The sequence below is a fragment of the Tasmannia lanceolata genome, unplaced genomic scaffold (genome assembly GCF_043159265.1).
Source record: "Tasmannia lanceolata isolate RefF3 unplaced genomic scaffold, GAP_Taslan_0.1 ptg000007l, whole genome shotgun sequence".
Classification (NCBI taxonomy): Eukaryota; Viridiplantae; Streptophyta; class Magnoliopsida; order Canellales; family Winteraceae; genus Tasmannia; species Tasmannia lanceolata.
The window spans coordinates 10,320,300-10,344,814 of NW_027518684.1; the positions used below are offsets into that span (position 1 = coordinate 10,320,300).

Here is a 24,515-nt window from a genome sequence, read left to right on the forward strand (position 1 = left end):
ATTTGCAGCCCTCTTTGCATTGTAATTTGGATCGGATCAAATTCTTGGATTTCTAATTCAACAGCTGACAGTGAAAAATCAGATTTCTAAGATTGCTGTGGAAATAAGAAATTGGAAATTCACAGATCTGGCAGTTTCCTTCACCCTCTTTGCTCCTCAACCTCTCCCCTTCACTAGGAAGTTAACCCCTTCCCTATCTATCTCCTTCTACATGAGCTGCCAGATCTATTCAATTTGTATTCAAAACTCAATTCCAAATCCAAATACAAAATGGGAGGTATCCAAATGGGCCCTAATTGAACCCTTGGGTATTTTGGTCGATCTCATCGGGTAGCAAGAGTCTAATAATCCAAACATCTGTATCGTGCGTTTTGGTGGGGCCAGGCATTTGGCAAGTGGAACCTACCCTACAAGACTGGGACCACCACTGAAAGTCCAAGACCGAAAAGTCTCTCCCATGATATTCCATATGTAAGATCACTAACATTGTATTTCAGTAGTTGTTTTTTTCTGGTAAAACAAATACAATAATGAAGAAAGAGGAAACCTATCTTCATTCATGAATGAATCATGCCTTTTTGTTCGACTGTGATAAGTTTTTTGTAATATTTCTGTGTTGGCCACTTGAAACTAGAGAAGGTGTTACAAATAAATACGACAATTGATGGAGACTGCACCATCACCAAAAAAGTGGTTCTGCACGCTACTTACCATGCACGACTTGGACGGTCGAGATCTTCTAATCACTATGATCTTAGTTTCATGGCGCATCCATGGCGAGCCCACTTGATCATGAGTTAAAATGCATCTCACACGTAGACGGTAGTGATCGCGGGGGACACATCGTTTGGTCCAAATGCTCGATTTAGACGGTCGAGATCTTCTTAATTATCACTATGATCTTAGCTTCATGGGTGAGCCGACTCGATCATGAGTTAAAATGCATCTCACACTTTCACGGTGGTAATGGTGGGGAGCACATCGCTAAATCGCTTGGTCCAATGCTCGCTTTGTGGGCTATGGTAAAAAGTGATTGCCATTGGTTGATTCAAGATCTCAATCTAAGGCTGCAAATGGGCCGTATTAATAATGCATGGTAGAATGGCCCACATACTTAATACTGATCCGTGATTGGGTCAGCTAATAATGAAAGTGATAGCCCACATGGGACGAGTCTGGGGTGAGAGAGAAAAGTGTATGAATATGTTCACTTCTATTTTCTTGTTTGTATGAGAATGTGATATAGGGACTAAAGTTAGGACTTTATATAAGGTTTTGACTGTAGCCATCTCACACTTCTTTTTTCTGGTGGGCATTACACTGTTTTTTTTGGTAGCTAAGCTGGGATCGAACCTGCTACGTCAAGGTCGAGATACAAAGCCTAAGCCATTGAGCTACACGCCCAACCCTATATTACACTCGTAATCTTTATACTTATTTTTTGTGGGTAACTTGTAATCTTCAATTCTTTGGATGGCTGTGACACCGTAATGCTACTGTTTTAGTGAAGTATCTGTTCTTCATCAAGCATTTTACTGCCTTAGCTTTACAAAATACAATCTAAGACAAGATTAAGATAATTGTAGCATACAATATCGTAGGTTGCCAAATTACTACCAAATTAGAAAGATTAAGGTCTTAGAGGTAATGACTAACCTAGTGCTTAAAGTAAAGCTAATCAATATCATCTATGGAGAGGAGATTACATTATCTAAAGTTCGTCATTAGCAAGAGTAAATGGTACTTGGGCTTGTAAATCCTCACTCGTGCAATGTTTGGTAAGACTCTCGATCCACACCTCGTCGCGAATTTTCGACTCCAAGTCATCGTTGCTGTGCCATGACCAGTGAGCGTGCGTCCCGTTCACTACCCTCAGACGCCCGTGCCCAAAGCTTGCTTCACGGAACAATGATAGAGGAGAAGTGGGTGTCTTAAACCTTCAACCAAAAACATAAAAAGGGTTTAATCAAGTACTTAGTTATTGAAATTATTTTCATTGCTTTTTAATCAAATTTCTAATTTGATCTAGTTCTATTTAAAGGTAGAAGAAATGGAAAAAAATCACAATTTCCATGGGAATTTTTGAATATTTATCAATGGTTGATGAAAATCCCACTTAGTAGGGGAAGCGAAATGGTTTCTTGATCATGACTTGGGCCTGCCCGTGCATGTTTACTTGATCTGTATCCTTTATGTGTTCCTGCGATTTGTATATCATAGAGCTTGAATTTTCATTTTCCATTTGCAAGAATGGAGCAACTGGAATCAAGTGCAATTTTCTGGACATTCCAAATCTTTGATAGAGCTAACCGAATGAACAGTTCGGATCATGCCAATGTCATATGGATGGGTCAGGATGAGGCTTCTCATAGTATCATTCTCACTCCTGCCCCCTTTAGGAAAAAGTACATAGAAAAAAAACTAAAGAAAATGCCAAATGATGGGGGGAAATGAAAGAAAGGAAAACCATATAATTAAAAGTCATTATTAATAGAGGGAAATGATAAATGCGCCCCCTTTCATTACTTGGGACACCCGGGTGATACACGGCTGCCTCTTTGCAGTCATAGATAAAGTGCACCCGGGTGTCCAGAGTAATGAAAAGAGGCGCATTTATCATTTAAGATGCCCGTATTGATGTTGTTTAAGGGGGTGTTTGGATTTAGGGAAACAATGATGGAATTTTTTTCATGGAAAAAAATATTGGGTCTAGCGAGTTTGCAACTTTCAATGAAAACAGAGTGAAATTTCAATTTTGGAAAAAACTTTTCTATTGAAATGAATTTACCAAATGATAGAAAATTGGTTTTCCATGATTTTTTTTTCCAATAACAGTTTTCCATACTTCCACACAGCACCAAGGTGGTTTAGTGAGGCAAGAAATACTCACATTAAAGAAAGCCCTTCTCTGTTGCCCCCATCGCCAATGGTCACATGCACTGCACCGCAGGAGTCAGCACTGTTGTTAAAAACCCTAGTCTGCAAAACATAAACAAAAAAAATCAGTAATCTAAGTAATCAGAGTTATTATTTCATGTATAAAGAATAAATTTAGATATTAAATTGTCTTTAGCCTTAATTGGATGATCAATTAACGAAATAATGAAAGAAAGCAATTCATTGATCCCTGAGTCAGATTATATAATCCCTGTTTGGATTGCAGGAAATTTTTTCTTTTACAGGATATAAAAGGAAATGATTTGGTTAAGCTTATGTAAAAGGGATAACATTATAAATCGAGGTCTCGGTAAATAAAACTTGAACTGGGGTGATTCAAGTTACTCTTTCCTTGTAAAATCACACACTAGAAAGGAAAGAAATTCCCGAAAAAAATTTCTTTTACAAACTTTTCCAAACTATTCTCGCAATACAGAAAGGGCATAAGAAAATTTAGGTCTATAACTTGTCCAAGAGGTGGCTCAGACCCGGTAGAGAAAGAATTATACAGTAAAGGCCCTTTTTGGATTGCAAGAAAAAACATTTCCGACGGAATTTTTCTCTTAGGAAATTTTTTCCTTTCAATAATTTGGAGGGAAATAACATGTTTATCGCTAATTTAAAAGGATATTATCATAATTTGAAGGCCGCCACCAAGTAAGTCTAAATTGAAGGGAGCTCTTGCAAAAAAGAGGTGAAAGGGCTCTCCCATTGGCTGCACATCACCGTCATGTTTGACTTTTCAGCAGTTATTAATGCATGATGGTGATGTGTAGCCAATAGGAGAGCCATTTTACCTCTTTTTTGCAAGGGCTCCCTTCGGTCTAGAATTCCTCAAAAATTTAATAAGTTAATTCAAGTTATCTTTTTTTTCTTCTTTTTGTGGGTAAAATAGGTTGAAAATTTTAGAAATATTTTTCCTTTATGAACTTTTGCAGAAAATTCTAGCAATCCACCTAAACTTTGATCCCTAGAAGATGGTCTGTAGTCATTCCTAGAGATGAATTATGCAAGCATTTGAAAATGACTAAACTACCCTCAGAATATAAAGTTGTGACTTACAAAGCGCTCGTAAGCATGGACATGTCCAGCAAAGACCACATCAACTTGGGCCTTATAAAGCAAGGCTTCCATAGCTTCTCTCATGCTCTCTCCTTCCCCTTGATGGGCAGTATTGGTATTGTACCAGGGTGCGTGTAGAAGTACAATAAGCCACGGGGTCTTTTCCCTATCGACTTTAGCCAGGTCAGCTTCCAGCCACTTGTACTGAGCCGATTCGATATCAAAATTTGTATAGGAACCCAGCATGATGATGTGGGCCCCCGCAACATCGAACGAGTAGTAGAGATTAGAGTCGGACCCACTTTCCTGAAATGGCATTTGCCACCTGTCGTTGTATGATTTAAATTCGTGGGGCCCGATGATGGGAATTTTCTCGATCTCGTGGTTGCCTTCAGTTACCATCCAAGGCCTACTACTCGCCAGTGGGGCCACGAAGCGTCCGAATGTGTCCCACAACGGCTGCTGATTGTCGGCGTAAGATAGATCGCCGGGTAGCAAAAGGATGTCGTAGTCCGTTGATTTGATGTGGGCCACCAACGTGGATGCCGTCCATTCCGTTTGTCCCAAGTCCCCTTATACATACACCCCATAGCCATCGTTAAATATCAAGTAGATTTTATATGGTGTACACCCTTATAGTCCCGTATTTGCGTTGTGTTCCATCACATGGACGGTTTGAATCATCCTGTAGTGTGGTCATTTCTATAGGATTATCTTAGCCCTTCGATCTATAAGGTTTCCATAATATGCAGTTCCTCTATAGACTGGAGGGTTGGGATCATCCCATAGAAATGATTTTTTAGGCACAACCTACTTACGTTATGGCCCATCACACGGACAGTATGGATCATCCTATAGTGTGGTCCGTAGAGATGCCAAATTGGCAACATATAAAATCTCAATATGATAGAGATGCCAAATTGGGACCAGAAATAGCCTCTTTACCTGTTGTTGGGAGCGGGTCCCATTGGGCAGCCCTTTTTTTTTATCCAAAATTTTCCCTGTTTTCAAGGAAAAATTGAAAACCTGCTATACCCTGAATCTTTTCAATAGAATTTTTTTCATGAGATCTAAACACCCCCATAGATATTTGTGATACTTTTGGTGATCTGAACCGTTGATCTGGATGGATACCATGTCAATAGTTGATAGAAGAAAAATATTTGAGATCAGCAGCACCAATGGTGAAGGTTGGCCAATCACATTATTTTTCATGCTAAGGACCATGGTGAGGAGAGGGAGAGAACTGAGAGGGCATGGTGAGGATGTAAAGGAAAACAAAAACTCTATTTTGAATAAAGTTTTTCTTTTCCTTGTTTTTCAGCCACTGTTCACCCTCTTCTTAATCATGCCCTCTCAATTCTCTCCCTCTCCCATCCTCCTTAACCCTCTCCCACCACTAGATAAACTAAGATTCCATGGAAAAAACTTTCACGGCTGCCAAACATGGCCTTAGTGTAAGATATCTACCTGCAACCACAAATTCCACCGGGAATGTTGCCGGAGGCGTCTTGAAGCTGAATTCATCGCCCACTCGTCCACATCGGTAGTAATAGATCGTGCTAGAATCCAACGGTCCGATTTTAACATGATGAATCGTACCCGAAGAGTAGAAAAAGAAACGGTACGATGTATTTTCTCCGGTAGCCAATGCGTCGTATTTTCCTGGTACTTTTCCGTATTCGACCAATGACGGAACACTTTTATCATCTGTAATCCAAGAAACTCTCATGTGATCTCTCCCTGCTAATGATATATGCACCTGAAATGACAATGAATAGAAGGTGATTATGTAATGATTTGAGAATTTAGCCATGGGGATTAAGAATGAATTTGCTTAGTGTTGAAGGACTTGTTAGGGGGATATGTTTTCTTTACTAAGCCAAAGTTCGCTGTGGAGCTGTTTGGACGTACGTAAATTTTTTTCATGGGGAAAATTTTTCATAGAATTTTCCGCATGAAAAATTAATTGTGCAGCCTTTGGTAATCCAGGGTACGTAGCATTACCTCAACCCTAACCCAACCCGACTTGAGCATCATGTTGAAGAGAGCCAACCCTAACCCCACCGCCCCACCCCCCATGCACCCTGTCTCTATTGTTGAGTGTTTTCATTTGTGACTGTTGGACAAAATCGCTTTAATATCTTAGAGAAGACGAACCCCCAGCAATAAAGAATAGTCCCTGATCTTTGTGGCTGGTCTGTCGCACATCAGACTAGTTACCTCGTGAATGAAGACAAAAGCTTTTGTCTCCATTCAAGAGATTGTCTTCATTCACGAGGTGCCTGGTCTGAAGTGCGACACACCAGCCGCAAAAAGCCTTTTGCGATGGACCTTAGCAAATCCCTCTCTTATATGATCTTCTTTGGAGTACAATTTATCAACTTCTCTTATAATCTTGGAACATTTTATTATTTCAAACTGTGAAACAGCCAATGACTCTAAAAGCTTAGGCCGTTAGAGATGGTGTTATTTAATATTTTATACTTCAACACTCCCTTTACGTGTGGCCCCTCTTCCTTTTTAGGACTGGCCAATTGGCCATGCAGTGAGGTAATAGCCCTGATACCATGGGAAACAACCAAATAGGTAGAAAAGTTGGCCCGGGGTTCAAGACCGAACAATTCCTTGATATGTTAAATATCCATGTATAGAGCCAACATAAAAGAGAGACCACATGGCCATACCCACCTCCCACGCCAGCCCACCCCACCCCACCCCACCCCACCAAAACAGAAAGAATGAGAGCCCACACGTGAGTGGGAGTGTTGAAGTATAAATGATTAAATGACCCCATCTCTAACCGCTTAAGCTTTTGGAGAGACCGAAACTAAATTTCGGTTGGGACCGAAACACATGGTTTTTAATTTTAGATTTCGGTTGGGACCGAAACCAAATTTTGCTGAAATCCCAAATTTCACGAAATTCTAAATTTTGGCAGAAATTTAGGTTCAAATTTCGGTAAATTGGTTTTTTTAAATAAAAAATAATATTGTTCCCAAATTTTGGAATGAATAAAATAAGACCTTTTTTTTTTAATTACAGGATTTCGGCCCAAATTTCAATTTCGGTAAGAGCCGAAACACATACTAAAACCCAAAATTTAAAACCATGGTTTCAGACAAACCATATTTTTACCTAGACAAAATGACTTACCGCTGTCTCTTTAGATACATCCTTGCTTAGAAGTATATGCAAGGTAAAATGACGTGATTTTCCAAGTAATAATAAAGTACGAGAAAATCGAGTTTTCTTTTCTTTTCATCCTAATTTGAGGAGAAATGGAAACCCCTATCATTTGGAATATTTCTTGCGGACAAGTATTGGAACAGTTTATCTCAAGCAATCATTAAATATGGCATCATTTTCCACCCACTTTCTCAGAGGCTATGTTCACTTGCCTTCTTGAGAAAGGAAAGGAGAAGAAAGTAAGCCAAATTTTCCTGTGATTTGACATGATTTGACATTTTCTGCCGTTCACTTGTTTTCTCAGGAAAGCGGAATTACATAGGTGGAAAATATAAAAAATGACGTGGAAAGCCAACTTTCTTGCACTTTACTTCTAAATTTTCTCACCAAAAAGATGGAAAAATCACTTTCTTGAAAAAACCACTTTGCCTGCATACTTTCTTTTTTTTCAAAGGAAAAGAGGCGTAAAACAGAATGCTTAGGTGTGCACAGTGCACTCTACGTTGAAGGGACGAAACCATGAAAGTACCTTCTACGTGACACTCTATGCTTCAAGCCCATCCACATGACGTTATCATGATTTAGATCATACATCTACTAGGGCCCACCATACAGTTGCCAAAGCTTTGAGATGATCCTGACCATTCAACAAGTGGCCTTACAAGTAAGGGCCGTTGAAATTGAATCGACAATCAGATCTTTCATTTGAATGGTTTGAATTGCTTGACAGGTGCCAATTTTACACGGGGAGGCACTGGATGAACGATCTGGATACTAAATCCACCCAATCATGTTGACAATATCTCAACCTTGGGGTCATGCAGGAGATGTATGTTTAATCAAGACTGTTGATCTTCTAGATCTTGATAGATCAAGGGCTAGGATCATTTGCTCGTGTTAGATCAAACGCAAAGTGCCAGACTTTCTCACTGGTCAGACCAACAAACCCAATCATGTCCACACATGTGGCCCAAATGTGACCGTTAGGAAAGAGCCTAAAATGTAAAAACCATTGTCTTTTTATCATTTTTTTTTGTCATATATGTGCGTCCAACCGTATTATTTCTCCTTTTCCCGTTATTTGCGAGCTTCATATGTGCACCTTATCAGCATGACTTGCAACAACAGCAAAGCATAATATTTCTGATATCCACACGACCAAGTTTTGATAATTGAACGACTCACTTTGTATTACAATTCTATGATAGGCTGCTGAGTGCTTTTTTAGGGAATTGTAATTAACAAAATGCATGTAAAACAAGGTGAGTTCGTCCCATTATCAAAACATGGTCTCCGACATCAGTAGCCTTTTTCAGGAACAAATAAATTATCTCTGGCGTGAATAAGGACTATTTATCACAATAATTTATGAGAAATGATATCAGCAAAACCATGTTTTAATAATTGCAGAAACTCAGCTTGTTTTTTCTTTTCTAATAGGCTTGTGAGAGCTTTTTAGAACCCTTAAATAAACGAAGACAAGATGGGTTAGTGCAATCATTAAAACATGGTTGTTATGAATTTTGATATCATTTCCCTAATTTATATTATTTATATTGAAAAATAAATTAAAATATTTCATTCTCTCAAAGCTTTCTCTGCATCTATAATTGTTAGAGAGAGAGAGAGAGAGAGAGAGAGAGAGAGAGAGAGAGAGACCTGTTGAGGATGAGAATCGGATTGATGATGAAGGGTGGTGATGATCCTTCGAGGCGGAGGCCGAACATAATCCGACGCCTGAGAATTTATAGAAAGGCAGGTGAAGAGGTAGCAGATGTTAAGCAAAAGGGATCCTGGTTTGGCCATTTCTCTTGAAAATGAAACAGTTGCACTAGAAATGAGGGAATGTGGAAGAGATAGAGCTATATGTAGCAGAGTGTTAGAGACTCAAAAACCCAAAGAAGGAATTCCATTGGCCTCAAGAAACTTCCTATTGTATAGGGGATATGCTCTCAATATTCTCTTTCTTGATGGAAAACAATTAGCTTTTAATATATTGGTTTGGTTCCTTCTACACCATCATCAAACAATCATAACGTGAAGGAGTTAAATCCGCGACATCTTGATTTGATATTGGCACCCTTTTTTAAGCAGCTAGAGGGTGAACGTTAGGATGGCTGATCTATAATTAAAACTATATTCCAAACTTTATTGTAGGGTAAATGATATCAGCACAACCATATTTTGTTATATTCACTAACTCATCTTGTCTTTCAGTTTTTAAAGAGCTAAGGTCATTACATTTCCCAAAAAGCTCTCACGAGCCCATTAAAGAAGAAAAGACATCTAGGTTTGTTCGAATATTAAAAACTTGGTTTTGCTGATAACATTTCTCTTTTTTTTCTTGGTGGGTAAGCTGGGATTGAACCTACGCCCTCAAGGTTTACATACAAAGCTTCAACCGTTTGAGCTATAGGCCAAACCCCAACATTTCTTATTGTAATATATTTTCATTTTGTGGCCTTGCAAAAGGCCTTAATCGTGACTAGTTAGTGTTCTGGCCCAGCTCTAACAATTTAGCAGAGCTCGTCAAAACAAAAAGGTAAACTGTTGGATAGATTGTCCATGATTATACATATTCCAAGATAAAGGCTATTCATTGTTTGTTGCATAAATATCCATGATAAGATTTATCCTAAAAAACACTTGATTTTAAAAATTAAGGTAGTTGCGACCGAAACCAAAAGGTGGAATTGCATTTAGCCTTGTTTTTTAAGATAAAAGTATATTTTAGAGATGAATATCATATGGGTAGGACTTACCTAGAACAATCTATGTTGGACGGGTTCCCCCATTATCGAAACATGACTGAATATCATTAACCTACATAGAGATCCGCAAATAATTGTTTTCGAACTCTGCATTAAATTAATCGTACACAACTAAACAATCCAAATTCCAACCTGACCTTTCAAATCCCCACACTAAGCCCCGTAAGTTTTGGGTGAAGGGTGGACCTTCCATCTCACCGGTTTTAAAAATCTCTCTCTCTCTCTCTCAGCCCCGTAAGTCTTGGATGAAGGGTTTGAATGAAACAAAAAAAAATGTATTCTATTGGAGGCATTCTGAGAGAAGAGCTCGTTGTAACCTAGTGGGCACTATCTAGCCCTGTTGGCATCAAGGACTCTAATGAGGCAGAGCTGAGGGCCGTTCTTCAAGGCATCGGACTGGCAGCCAAAGGCCGTTTGGTTGCTGGGTTTTTTTCTTTTCTTAGGATTTATGTTGGTAAAGGTAAGAGACAAAAGAGGGGACAAGCATTAATTAGAGAAAGATATTATGATGAGTGGAGAGAGAGGGTAGAGAGAGAAAGAGAGACCACCATTTTCAAGACAAAATTTTGCTGATGTCAGCAAGAAAAAGCTGATGTGACCACTAAATATTCTCCCACATAAATCCTAGTAAAAAAAAAAACCCAGCAACCAAACGGAGCGGGGCTAGAAGAAGCTCATCCTCTCCGAGATAGTAGATGAGATTTTGAATAGGGTCAGTGGAGGGCCTCTCGGTTTGATTCCAGCATACTCATAGGTTGGCTAATGTAGAGGTTGATCATCTGGCTCGAGCAGGAATTGATTATCATTCGCTAATGACTTTTGACTCCGTAAGTCTTTGATTGTATTTGGTGTATCATCTATTTCCTTCTCCTTCTTATCTCTTTGTTTTTCTCAACCCCCTCGTGGGCGTTTGTGCTCTTTTTGTTAATAAAATTCCATCATTTAAAAAACAATGGAAAACCATATAATTAAAAGTCATCAATAATAGATTCCCATATTGAAGTTGTTTTAGGGGGTGTTTGGATATAGGGAAAAAATTATGAGATTTTTTCATGGAAATAAAATTATTGGGTCTCGTATGTTTCCAATTTTCATTGAAAAGCGGGAAAGTTTAAAATTTTGGAAAAACTTTTCTTTTGAAAAAGAGCTTACCAAACGATGGAAAATTTATTATTAATTTTTTTTTTCTAATAATTTTTTTTTCCATACTTCTAGCCACTGTGGTTTAGTAAAGCAAGAAATACTCATAATAAGGCAAGCCCTTCTCTGTTGTTAGCGCTGTTGTTAAAGACCCTAGTCTGCAAATTATACATAAGAAATCAGTAATCCTAGTAACAGGAGTAATTATTTGACGTAGATATAATGAACTTAGATATTGAATTGTCTTTAGCCTTGATTGGCTGATCAATTAAAGAAAATAATATAAGAAAGAAATCCATTTATCTGATGGTTAGGATCATATAAGCACGGTTCGGATTGCAGGAAAAACATTTACTGCAGAAATTTTTTCTTATAAATATTTTTTTGTTTACACAGTTTACATGGAAATGATTTGCATAGTGCTTATTTAATGGGGAAGGATGCTAGACTCACAGGCGCCCTTGCAAAAAAGGGGATAAAGGGCGCCCCCATTTGTCAATTTTAATTTAAGATGGCACAATAAATTACATCATAACTATCATAAATTAAAATTGACCAATAGGGGCGTCCTTTACCCCGTTTTTGCAAGGGTGCCTGTGAGTCTAGCATTCCTCTTTAATGGGATGACAGTGTAGATTGAGGTCCCTGTAAATAAAATATGAACCAGGGTGATTCAAGGTACTTTTTTCATGTATAATCAAACAATGGAAAGGTAAGAAATTCTAGAAAAAAATTCTTTTCAAAACTTCTCCAAAAAATACCTGCAATCTAAACAGGGCATAAGAAAATACAGGTCTACTATACCTTGTCTTAGAGGTGGCCAATAGATCTGTCCTGTTTGGTTCGTAAGAAAAACATTTCTGACGGAATTTTTTTCTCCTTACGAGGGAAATAATATGTTTATGGTTAATTTAGAGGGATCTTATCATAATTTGAAGGCTCCCGCTTAGTAAAAATTTAATAGGATTGGTTCAAGTTATCATATTTTTTTTATTTTTTTTTGTGGGTAAAATAAGTTGAAAATTTTAGAAATATTTTTCCTCTCCAAACTTTTCGAGAAAATTCCTGCAATCCAAACTGGGCCTAAACTTTGATGCATGGAACATTAGTTATAGTCCTAGTAAAACAATATGGCTAAGTCCCATAGATGAATTATTCAAGCATTTGAAAATGACTAAACTACCCTCAGAAGATAAAGTTATGACTTACAAAGCGGTCGTAAGTATGGACATGTCCAGCGAAAACAACATTAACTCGGGCCTCGTAAAGCAAGGCTTCCATGGCTTCTCTCATGCTCTCTCCTTCCCCTTGATGGGCAGTATTGGTATTTTACCAGGGTGCGTGTAGGAGCACTATAAGCCACGGAGTCTTTCCTCTATCGACTTTAGCCAGGTCGGCTTCGAGCCACTTGTACTGAGCCGATTGGACATCAAAATTTGTGTATGAACCCAGCGAGATGATGTGGGCCCCGGCAACATCGAACGAGTAGTAGAGATTGGAGTCGGACCCACTTTCCTGAAATGGCATTTGCCACCTGGTGTTGTATGATTTAAATTCTTGGGGCCCTATTATGGGAATTTTTTCGATCTCGTGATTGCCTTGAGTTACCTGTAAAAGTAAAACAACCAATTACTCCAAAAGATTAAGCCACATTATTTAATCATGGGTTTTGCTAATTGAGTGAACTAAAGACACCCCTTGAGGTGCATTGGAAAAGAAGTTTTAGAGTCATTTTACATATAGTTTCAGCCTCCTACACCTGTATTGAGATTTCTTTATCAAAACATGTGTAAAATTTCTTTTCCAATGCACCTTAACGCACTCATTAGCAAAACCCTTTAAATCATTTATACTTTTTAACACTCTCTCACGTGGTTGCCCCTCTTTTTGAGTTGGCTGTACACGTGGCACATGTGCCCCTCTTACGGGATGTGTATGATACATAAATATTTATAGGTTAAATGTGGAAAATGTCTAACGTCACAATTCACTAGGTGTTTGATGTTTTTCAACCAATATGGATGAATGACCGCTTGTGTGATGCTTTCCATGAATTTTTGCTATTCTAGAATTTCCTGGAGCTTTGTTAATGATAAAATTTTCTATACATTTTTATGATTCAATAAGATTCCCACTAAAATTTTCAACTGAAACCTTTTAGTGGAGAAATGGGTGTCTTAAACCTTCAAGCATAAACATAAAAAGGGTTTAATCAAGTATTTAATCATTGAAACTTTTTTCATTGCAATTCACCAACTTTCTAATTTCATGTAGTTCTGTATTAACGTAGAAATGGAAAAAAAATAAGAATTTCCATGGAAATTTTTAAATAATTATCAATGGCTCATGAAAATATTTGGGTTAAAATGTGATATAGGGACTTTATATAAGGTTTTGGTTGCAGCCATGCATCGGACACCTTTTTTTTGGTAGCTACGCTGGGATCACAACTAGTTTGGGACATAGGCTTTGTTGAGTTGAGTTGAGCTGGGCTGGGCTGGGATCGAACTTGCTACCTGAAGATACAAAGCCTCAACCATTGAGCGCTACAGGCCCAACCCCATAATACACTTGTAATCTTTGTTTATTTTTTATTTTTTTTTGTGTGTAAATTGTAATCTTCTTCTTTGGATGGCTGCAATACCGTAATGTTAGTGTTTTAGTGAAATATCTGTTCTTCATATCCAGAATTTTATTGCCTTAGCTTTACAAAATACAATCTCTGCCAAGATTAAGACAATTGTAGCATACAAACATTGTAGGTTGCTAAATTACTACCAAATGAGAAAGATTAAGACCTTGGAGGCAATGACTAACCTAGGACTTAAAAGTAAAGCACGTCAATATCATCTCTGGAGAGGAGATTCCATTATCTAAAGTTCGTCATTAGCAGCAGTCAATGGTAAATCCTCACACGCACAACAACGTTTGCTAAGATTCTCGATCCACACCTCGTCACGAATTTTCGAGTCGGAGTCATCGTTGCGGTGCCATGACCAGTGGGCGTGCGTCCCATTCACTACCCTCAGACGCCCATGTCCGAAGCTTGCCTCCCGGAACAGAGATAGCGGAGAAGTGGGTGTCTTAAACCTTCAAGCATAAACATAACAAGGGTTTAATCAAGTATTTAATCACTGAAGCTTTTTCATGGCAATTCATCAAATTTCTAATTTCATGTAGTTCTATTTTAACGTAGAAATATGGAAAAACAGAATTTCCATGGAAATTTTTGAATAATTATCAATGGTTTATGAAAATCAAAATAAGTAGGGAGGTGACATGGTTTCTTGATCATGATTTGGGCCTGCCGGTGCAGGTTTACTTGACCTGTACCTTTCATATGTTGGCCCCACAATTTGCACTTGAGATAATATGAAAATTGCTGTGTTCCAACATTTCTAACCTAATCATAGAGCTCCAATGTGGATTATTTCTTATTTTCTTGATTTGTCTTTTGCAAGAATGGGACTAACCGGAATCGAGTTCAATATTTCTGGACATACCAAATCTGCCATAGAGCTAGCCAAATGAACTGTTCGGATTATGTAATGTCATATGGGTGGGTCTGGATAAGGCTTCTCATAGTGTCATTCTCACTCAGCACCCTATCTAGGAAAAAGTATGGAAATAAAACTAGAGAAAATGCCAAATGATTGGGGGAAATGAAAGAAACAGAAAAAAAGGTATTTTCTTGTAGGCATTCTTAGAAATGAGTTCGGTGTAACCTAGTGGGCATTCTCTGGTCCTGTTCGAATCAAAGGCTACTGAGGCGGTGATAAGGGCTGTTCTTCGAGGCATCAGACTGGTGGCCAAAGGTGGGTTGGCCAATATTATTGTTGAGGGTGACTGCCTTAATGTAATCAAGTGGCTAGAAGGAGGTCATCCTCTCCAAGATAGTAGATGAGATTCTGGATAGAGTGGGAGGGTCTCTCGTTTTGATTCCAGCATACTCGAAGGTTGGCTAATGTAGAGGTTGATCATCTGGCTCTAATGACTTTCGACTCCTTGCCTCCTTGATTGTATTTGGTGTATCATCTATTTCCTTCTCCTTTTCTCTTTGTTCTCTCAACCCCCTCGGTGGGTGTTTGTGCTCTTTAATTAATAAAATTCCATCATTTCAAAAAAATGGAAAACCATATGATTAAAAGTCAGCAATAATAAATGCCCATATTGAAGTCGTATAGGAGGTGTTTGGGTCTGGGGAAAAAATTATGGGATTTTTCAGTTGAAAAAGATTATTGGGTCTCCTAAGTTTGCAATTTTGGAAAAAAAATTCTTTTGAAAATGAGCTTACCAAACTATGGAAATTTTATTTTATATGATTTTTTTTCTAATAAAAGTTTTTCCGTACTTCTAGACAATGTCATTGTGGTTTAGTGAAGCAAGAAATACTCACAATAGAGCAAGCCCTTCTCTGTTGCCCCCATCGCCGATGGTCACATGCAAAGCACCGCAAGGGTTAGCGCTGTTGTTAAAGACCCTAGTCTGCAAATATACATAAAAAATCAGAAATCCTAGTAATAGGAGTAATTATTTGATGTAGAAATAATATAAGAAAGAAATCCATTGATCTAGTGGTAGACTGTTTGGTTTGCAGGAAAAAACATTTCTAGCACAAATTTTTCTTAGAAATATTTTTGGGAACTGATATATCCGCCCCTTTTGCTCACCAGGAACACCCCTTGTCAATGTATCAATGACTAAAGAGGGGCTGTTGTACTTATGTAAGAAGAAATCAATGCCCTTGATTGCCACAAACACTGACAGGGGATGTTCCTGGTGATCAAAAGGGGCGGATATATCATATCCCATATTTTTTTGTTTACACAGTTTCGATGGACATGATTTGCATATATAGGGGCATAAATGGGGAAGAATGCTAGACTCACAGGCACCCTTGCCAAAACAATGGGGTAAAAGGGCGCCCCCTTGGTCAATTTTCATTTAATATATGGCACAACCAATTACATCATAACTGTCATAAATGAAAATTGACCAATGGGGGCGCCCTTTACCCCCGTTTTTTGCAAGGGTGCCTGTGAGTCTAGCATTCCTGTTTAATGGGATAACAGTGTAAATTGAGGTCCCTGTAAATAAAACTTGAACCGGGTGATTCAAGCTACTTTTTCATGTATAATCAAACAATGGAAATGCGCAAAGGTGCCGCCCTTGGTTCCTAGATAAATTCCGGGTTAAAAAAAACCAAACAATGGAAAGGTAAGAAATTCTGGTAAAAAATTCTTTTCCAAACTTCTCCAAAAAATACCTGCAATCCAAACATGGCATAAGAAAATGCAGGTCTATAAATCGTCTTAGAGGTGGCCAATAGATCGGTCCTGTTTGGATAGTAAGAAAAACATTCTGACGGAATTTTTTTTCATTCCGAGGTAAATAATATGTTTATGGTTAATTTAGAGGGATATTATCATAATTTGAAGGTCCCACTTAGTAAAAATTTAATAGGATTGGTTCAAGTTATCTATTTTTTAGTTTTTTTACGAGTAAAAAAGGTTGAGAATTTTAGAAATCTTTTTCCTTTCCAAACTTTTCCAAAGAATTCCTGCAATCCAAACGGGACCTAAAATTTTGATGCATAGAACATTAGTTATAGTCCTAGTAAAACAATATGGCTAAGTCCCATAGATGAAGGGGAGTGATAAATCGTCTCCCATATATCTTAAATCGACTCCCCATGTGTCTATCTCTCTACTCTTTCTCTTTCTAACCTAGAGGAGGGAGAAAGACACATAGGGAGTCGATTTAAGATATTTGGGAGTCTATTTATGACTGCCCTAGATGAATTATTCAAGCATTTGAAAATGACCAAACTACCCTCAGAAGATAAAGTCATGCTTACAAAGCGCTCGTAAGCATGGACATGGCCAGCGAAAACCAAATCCACGCGGGCCTTATAAAGTAATTCTTCCATGGCTTCTCTCATGCTCTCTCCTTCTCCTTGATGAGCAGTATTGGTATTGTACCACGGTGCGTGTAGAAGCACTATAAGCCACGGGGTCTTTACCCTATCGACTTTAGCCAGGTCGGCTTCGAGCCACTTGTACTGAGCTGATTCGACATCAAAATTTGTGTAGGAACCCAGCATGATGATGTGGGCCCCCGCAACATCGAACGAGTAGTAGAGATTGGAGTTGGACCCACTTTCCTGAAATGGCATTTGCCACCTGGTGTTGTATGATTTAAATTCTTGAGGCCCTATTATGGGAATTTTTTCAATCTCGTGATTGCCTTGAGTTACCTGTAAAAGTAAAACAACCAATTACTCCAAAAGATTAAGCCACATTATTTAATCATGGGTTTTGCTAATTGAGTGAACTAAAGACACCCCTTGAGCTGCATTGGAAAAGAAGTTTTAGAGTCATTTTACATGTTGTTTCTTTATCAAAACATGTGTAAAATTTCTTTCCCAATGCATCTTAACGCACTCATTATCAAAACCCTTTAAATCATTTATACTTTTCAACACTCTCTCACGTGTTGCCCCTCTTTTTGAGTTGGCTGTACACGTGGCACATGTGCCCCTCTTACAGGATGGCTTTACATGTGGATTCTTTATATTAAGGAGCTGTTGGTTTTAGAACCCGACCAGCCATGAGGCAATAGCTATGAGAAACAACCAATATATCACTCCAAAAGCTTAAGCAATTGGAGATGGTGTTATTTAATCTTTTATTAACATTACCATCCAAGGCCTATGGCTCGCAAGTGGTGTGACGAAGCGCCCGAATGTGTCCCACAGCGGCTGCTGATTATCGGCGTATGATAGATCGCCAGGTAGCAAAAGAACGTCATAGACTGACGACTTGATGTGGGCCAACGTGGATGCCGTCCATTCCGTTTGGCCCAAGTCCCCTGGAACAAATGATACACCCCATAATCATAGTTAAACTTAATATCAATGGATAGGGATATGGAGATTTTATATGGTGGGTGCACTCAAAGTCCAGTATTGTTTTTAAAAGTACAGTCGGGCTCACTCGGAGGATGATCCAAACTGTTCATTTGTTGGTCCACAATGTAAATAGGTTGTACCCCACTAGATCGTTTCCGTAGGATGATCCTAACCATCATCCATGGTGGATCATTGAGGGTTATTTTGTCTTTTTATTGCGGGTAGATTTAGGGGCTGAGATTTTTTTTTCCAAGAAAAGTGAATTTATCAGCATTTGGCATCCAAATTCTATTTTAAATCAAAATGCAAACCTACAAAACCCCAGATATTACCATTGAAAAAAAAAACGAAACCCTAGATATTTCTGTTAAAGTATAAAAGATTAAATAACGCCATCTCCAACCGCTTAAGCTTTCGGACTAATTGGTACTTTCACATGGTATAGAGCAAAAGGTCCTCACTTCAAAACTCCTTTTATGTTAAAAAATCATATGTAATGGCCAACCCAAAAGAGGGGCCAGACGTGAGGGGGAATGTTAAAGTATAAAAGATTAAACAACGCCATCTCCAAACAGCTTAAGCTTTTGGACTAATCCGTAGTTTCACAATTTCTCCATGGATTTTCTCCAAAAAAAATGTTTTTGTTAGATCCAAACACGCCCTTAGATAACTGTGATAATTAATTGGGGGTGATCTGAACTGTTGATCTGGTGGGCCACCATGTCAATGATTGAAAAAACCAAAAGATCTTCGCGGTTAGAATCACATATGGTGAAGGTTGGTTGGCGATTCACCATATTTTTCATGCTAAGGACCATCCACTTGATAATCTGTCCGGATCAAAGGTCCTGATCGCCGCCCTACACGTGAGTAGGCTGTGTGTAGTAGGTGCAAATTACATCTCCAAGAAGAATATTTACTCCTAAGGAAATAAGTATGGCACATGTATGCACAACTGTATATTTCAAAGCCATTATGCCCTGTTTTTGGATTGCAGAAAAAACATTTCTCGTGACAAATTTTCCTAGGAAAATTTCCCCTCAGCTTTGGCTTTTTTAGATGGATATCATTATAAATTGAAGGTCCCTCTAAATGAAACTTGGAATGCTGTGGCTCAAGTTATTTATTTTTTCATTTGTAGTCAAAACAATGGATAGTTTGGAAAAGTTTTTATTTTCTAAACTTTTCCAGAAAATTCCTGCAATCCAAAAAGGATCTTAAGTTTAAGATATCAACCTGCAACCACAAATTCGACCGGGAAAGTCGCCGGAGGCGTCTTGAAGCTGAATTCATCGCCCACTTGCCCACATCGGTAGTAATAGATCGTGCCAGAATCCAACGGTCCGATTTTAACATGATGGATCTTTCCAGACGTGTAGAAAAAGTAACGGTACGATGTATGTTCTCCGGTAGCCAATGACCCGTATTTTCCTGGAATTTTTCCGTATTCGACCACCGATGGAACACTTTTATCATCTGTAATCCAAGAAACTCTCATGTGATCTCTCCCTACTAATGAAATATGCACCTGAAATGAGAAGAACAGAATGTGAATATTATGTAGTGATTTGAGAATTTAGCCATGGAGATAGAGTGGGCCCACTTCATAGGACGATCAATACCGTTTGGATGCCAGAATTTTTTTGGTTCTTGGGACTTTTGTCGAATTTCCGTAGGAAACCCACGTTTGGTTGCTAGTTATATAGTGGGCAAAAAAGAATCTCACAAACCAAAATAACCCCGCACGAAACCCAAATCTGGAAAAAAAAATCCCAGGAACCAAAATAATCCCGCACGAAATCCGAGGAACCAAAATAACCAAAAGAAGAACTTTTTTCTTCCCAACAGTTCAAGCAACCAAACAAAGCGAGATTTTTATTTTACCGGGATTTTTTTTCCCCACCATAGTCCGGTCAACCAAACATGAGATTTTTATTTTACCGGGATACTTCCAGGGAGTTTTTTTTCCCACCAATCTCCCACGAAGTTTTTTGTTCCACAAAAGTCCCAAGAACCAAAATAATTCTAGCATCCAAACGCGGATCAATTTTAGAGGTTACTTTAGTTGTTGCACCTAAAGTAAGGTAAAAATTTCAAAGGAAAAGAGGCGTAAGACATGATGTTTCTATAGAAAGGGAATTTAGGTGTGGACTTTACGTTAAAGGGACAAAAACCATGAAAGTGCCTTCTACGTGACACTCAATGCTTCCAACCCATCCACAGGACCACATGACGTTAGCATGATCTTGATCAGACATCTTCTAGGGCCCACATACAGTTGCCGAAGCTCTGAATTCGCTGGATGATCCTAACCATTCAATAAGTGATCTTACAAGTGGCAACCGTTAAAATTGAATCGACAATCAAATCTTTCAATTGAATGGTTAGGATTGCCTGAAAGGAGCCAATTTTACACTGGAAGGCACTGGACGAATGATCTGGATCATAATTGAGAGAAACTATATGATGAAGGGCTGTGCTCGTATTTTATTATTTAAGAGCTGCCAAAGTTTATTACAATTCCCTAAAAACTCTCAAAAGCCAACTAAAAAAGAAAAGACAAGGTGAGTTACTGTAATGATAACATATTAACATGGTAGTGACAACATCAGTAGCCAAATTTTTTAGAGTCTACTGATACCCGCACGACCATGCTTTGATAATGGGACGAATCCCTTCGTTTTACACTTCTGTGATTGGCTAGTGAGAGCTTTTTGGGAATTGTAATAGCCTGCTTGAAAATATAAAACAAGGTAGTTCGTTTCATTATCACAAGTACGGCCACTCAGATATCATTAGCATTTATAAGAAACTAAATAAAGGGAAATGAAATACTGACCCACTTTATTTTTTTTACTTGGGACATCCTCCTCCGACATAAAAGAGTAATTATAAACAAGGTTTAAAATTTCGGTTTCAGTACCGGTTTCGGACCCTAGAATTTCGAAATTTCGACTGAAATTTCAAATTTTCAAAATTTCAGTCGAAATCTGGTACATAACCCGAAACCAATATTTTATTTAATATTTAATTTCGGTAGAAATTTTGGTAAAATATTAAATTAATATAAACAAAAACAGTTTTTTTTTGTCAAATTTCGGAAAAACCGAAATTTCGGCCGAAATAAATGACCGTTTCGGTTTTGGTTGATTCGGTGTCGGTCTCCACCAAAATCCGAAATTTCGGATTTCGGTCGAAATTTAAAACCATGATTATAAATACACTAGAGGCTGTCCCAAGTAAAAAAAAAACAAAAAGCGCGAATATTCTACCCCTAAATAAGCACAATTATGTTTTAATAGAGGCGCTCATGTACCTTGTCTTTTAGCATTTAATTGTCACGTAAGTACTTTTGGTTTAAAGCTCTTTAAATACTAAAGACAAGAAACATGAGCGTCTTGTATCAAAACATGTTTGTGTTGAAATCATTTACCTAATTTATTCTCCGAAAGCAGTTTTTGATATTAATATTGAAATATAAAATTAAATATTTCTCTGAGAACTTCCTCTGAATCTACATTTATCCAGAGATGGTGGAAATATATCAGATCAAATCTAGAAAGATCTGACCGTTGGATCATTAGGGTGGTAGATTAGACAACTTTGTAGTTATTTTATAATTATTTTTAGTTATGTTTTGAATTGAGAGAGAGAGAGAGAGAGAGAGAGAGAGAGAGAGAGACCTGTTGAGGATGAGAATCGGATTGCTGATGAAGGGTGGTGATGATCCTTCGAGGCGGAGGCCGAACATAATCCGACGCCTGAGAATTCATAGAAAGGCAGGTGAAGAGATAGCAGATGTTAAGCAGAAGGGATATTGGCTTGGCCATTTCTCTTGGAAATGAAACAGTTGCACTAGAAATGAAGGGATGTGGAAGAGATAAGAGCTATATGTAGTAGAGTGTTAGAGACTCAAAAACTCCAGGAAGGAATTCCATGGCGTCAAGAAACATTCTTTTGTAGAGGATACGCTCTCAACATTCTCTTCTTTGTATGCAAAACAAGTGCCTTTGAATGGCTTGGCTTCATTCGCTTTCTACATCATCGACCGACCATAGCTTAAAGGAGTTAAATCAGCAACAAAAATGCACCTCGCTTTCGATAGCTGTTGGTTTGTCCCTTGTTTATAAGCCGACATCTTGATTTGATATTTGCACCTCCCTCTCTACAGCTGGTTGTTAGTCCCTCATTTCAAAGCCGACATCGTAGAGAATAATATCACAAATTGGGTGTCTTTTTAATATGTGACGAGGAGCAGGGGGTGAATTAAGGCTAACTTTATATGTACATGGTAATAAATTATCATAAATTGAAGGTCTCTGTCTAGATAAAAAGGCAAGAAATTTGGAAAAAATATTCTTTTCCAAACTTTCTAGAAATTTCCTGAAATCCAAACAGGTACTTTGTGACATCTCCAAGGTCCCCTTGGTGGTACAGTATGCACATTTCAATCTCTAGGGGGACTCTGTAAGCATGTTTGAGAAACACTTCACTAAACACCCTACTTAGAGTTACCCTGCCGGTGTCTTATAAATCCCTGTTTGTTTGAGATTATGAGAACCGACTGTGAGTCCAAGACTGATTATTGGACACAAATGTGAATTTAATTTTGAGTCCAACAATCAGTTATAGACTAAAATCGGTTCTGAAAATCCAAAACAAACAGGGCATAAACAGTCCAAATTTTGAGGCGGCCTTAAGTCCTGATGCCTTCAAAACACAGACACCCGTGGGTGTTAAGTGATAGAAGCAGATAATGGCAAACCTATCTCCAACCCTTCCATCAAAGGGAAGCGGGAGACCCTATTCGATCAATATTTTGGCCTATATGAATACTGCAAAGCGTGGTAGAGAACCCAGTGCCAGACTTTTTTAGCACCAAAACCAACTTAAACGAGCCATTACTGTGTTGTTACCTTCATACAAATTGCTTATTTGTTGACAAACATAAAAATTCTCCCGAAATATGAGAACAGTTGATGAACGATGTGCGAATGTTCATGTTCCGTTGAAATTTCAAAGTGGGAGCATATTGTTCATTCTTCAGCTGGCCTTGATCCCAATACTGGAATATCTTCATACCTCTTCTGCAGTAATAACAAAAAATGAATTGATCAAAGAGGTTGATTTTTCTTGATTAAATAGCACTATCTCTAATATAATTGAGATCATTCGATGCAGATAAACGTTTATCTCTCAAGTCATAACAATGCCAGAGAACGAATGGAGAGTTTCTTACAGGTTTTATCTTCTCAAATAAGTTTTGAAAGTCAGTAGATGATGTAACAATTTATTCCAATTCTGGGACAGATAAGATCAATACTTGCAATCAAGAACACAAAACCCAAGTTATGCCGCTCAGTTACTGGTTGCAAACTGACTTAATCACCCCAAACTACTCGACCTTATGGCTGCGAAAGTCTCTCGCTAATGCTGCTGTTCCTGATTAGGAATCTTGCAATCCCTAAGGGGCCGTTTGGATACGTGGATTTTAGAATCCAGGCTTTAGTTTGAAAACAGTGTAAAAGAGGGTTCATGATCAAGATAAGCTTATACAGGCATGCCTACAACAACATGGAGATTATTTCCAAATATACACATTCAAAAAGTAAGATAAGCTTTAGATGCAATACCCCAATGTTATTGTATTCCCACAGCCTTTTCACCCCATAGTCCACCGCCTGCATCCAAGGAAAAACCACTTCATGGATCAACTACAAATCCTCCCACACATTCTTGCACACTAAACAGATAAGAAAAGATCAAACAAGTACCAAAATAAAACATTCAAGGCATGATCTAGATGTTATTATATATTAATATTATGCAGATCTGAAATTTCAAGTTCAGGATTTAAAACTTGTAAACCCAGTTAGAATGCCTCTGCACTTGTTTAAGATGAATAATCAGCTGTAACCACCAGTCTTGGATGCCTCTGCACGTGTTTAAGATGAATCATTAGCTGTAACCACCAGTCTTGGATGTCTTCAGTAGATGCAGAGACAGAAATTTCAGATGAGGGAGACTCACGAAAGCTTCACGCATTGAAGGCAGAAACTGAGTCGCATACTAAATACATCCATTATATGAAAATATTCCAAAATATATTTATGGACATCAAAATGGCAAGGAAGCTACAGGGGCATGTATAGTTCCATGTTTGAGCTCCAGCAATGCTCCAAAATCAATTTGACATTTACCAAAAGTCTAAGATCTTCTCAATAAAACACCTCTGGTAGGCAATACAAAGAAGGATATTCCACCTAACATTGGCGCAATGACACATCACGCAGCCGACATCATTTGTTTTAAAAATAACTTCCATAAGGCTGGACTTCACCCACGTAAACAATTTATGAACGAAGTCATTAATAAGAATGAAGTCAATACCATGTGATGTAGAACCCTATGGGCGGAAATTTGACAGAAAATTGCTAGGTAGGGCTTTCGGCTTCTAGCTTGAGTTTGAGATCTGCTTTTGGCTTTGGAAAGTTCAAGTTAAGCGA

The 24,515-nt window shown here is 38.2% G+C and overlaps 2 protein-coding genes across 3 annotated transcripts in view; both read right to left on the minus strand.

Moving 5' to 3' along the window:
• Positions 1 to 1,480: 1,480 nt before the first annotated feature.
• On the minus strand, positions 1,481 to 9,124 carry LOC143880949 (purple acid phosphatase 22-like). Its single transcript, XM_077383930.1, has 5 exons — positions 8,848 to 9,124; positions 5,470 to 5,761; positions 4,000 to 4,571; positions 2,891 to 2,979; positions 1,481 to 1,937 (listed from the first exon to the last, which is right to left on the minus strand). The coding sequence occupies exons 1-5, from the start codon at positions 8,992 to 8,994 to the stop codon at positions 1,712 to 1,714; spliced, it is 1,326 nt and encodes a 441-aa protein (XP_077240045.1). The 5' UTR covers positions 8,995 to 9,124; the 3' UTR covers positions 1,481 to 1,711.
• A 4,632-nt stretch (positions 9,125 to 13,756) lies between these two features.
• Positions 13,757 to 24,515, minus strand: part of LOC143881834 (purple acid phosphatase 22-like) — a 33,938-nt gene continuing 23,179 nt past the window's right edge. Inside the window, exons 1-6 of one of the 2 annotated variants that reach the window (XM_077385133.1) lie at positions 21,693 to 22,157; positions 19,246 to 19,537; positions 17,800 to 17,969; positions 16,957 to 17,355; positions 15,496 to 15,584; positions 13,757 to 14,189 (exon numbers count right to left, since the gene is read on the minus strand). In XM_077385133.1, coding sequence (XP_077241248.1) covers positions 13,973 to 14,189; positions 15,496 to 15,584; positions 16,957 to 17,355; positions 17,800 to 17,969; positions 19,246 to 19,537; positions 21,693 to 21,839 — 1,314 coding nt within the window. In that variant the 5' untranslated portion in view covers positions 21,840 to 22,157 and the 3' untranslated portion in view covers positions 13,757 to 13,972. Of the gene's footprint in view, positions 14,190 to 15,495; positions 15,585 to 16,956; positions 17,356 to 17,799; positions 17,970 to 19,245; positions 19,538 to 21,692; positions 22,158 to 24,515 lie in introns of those variants that run through there. The other variant, XM_077385134.1, reaches the window with a different exon arrangement.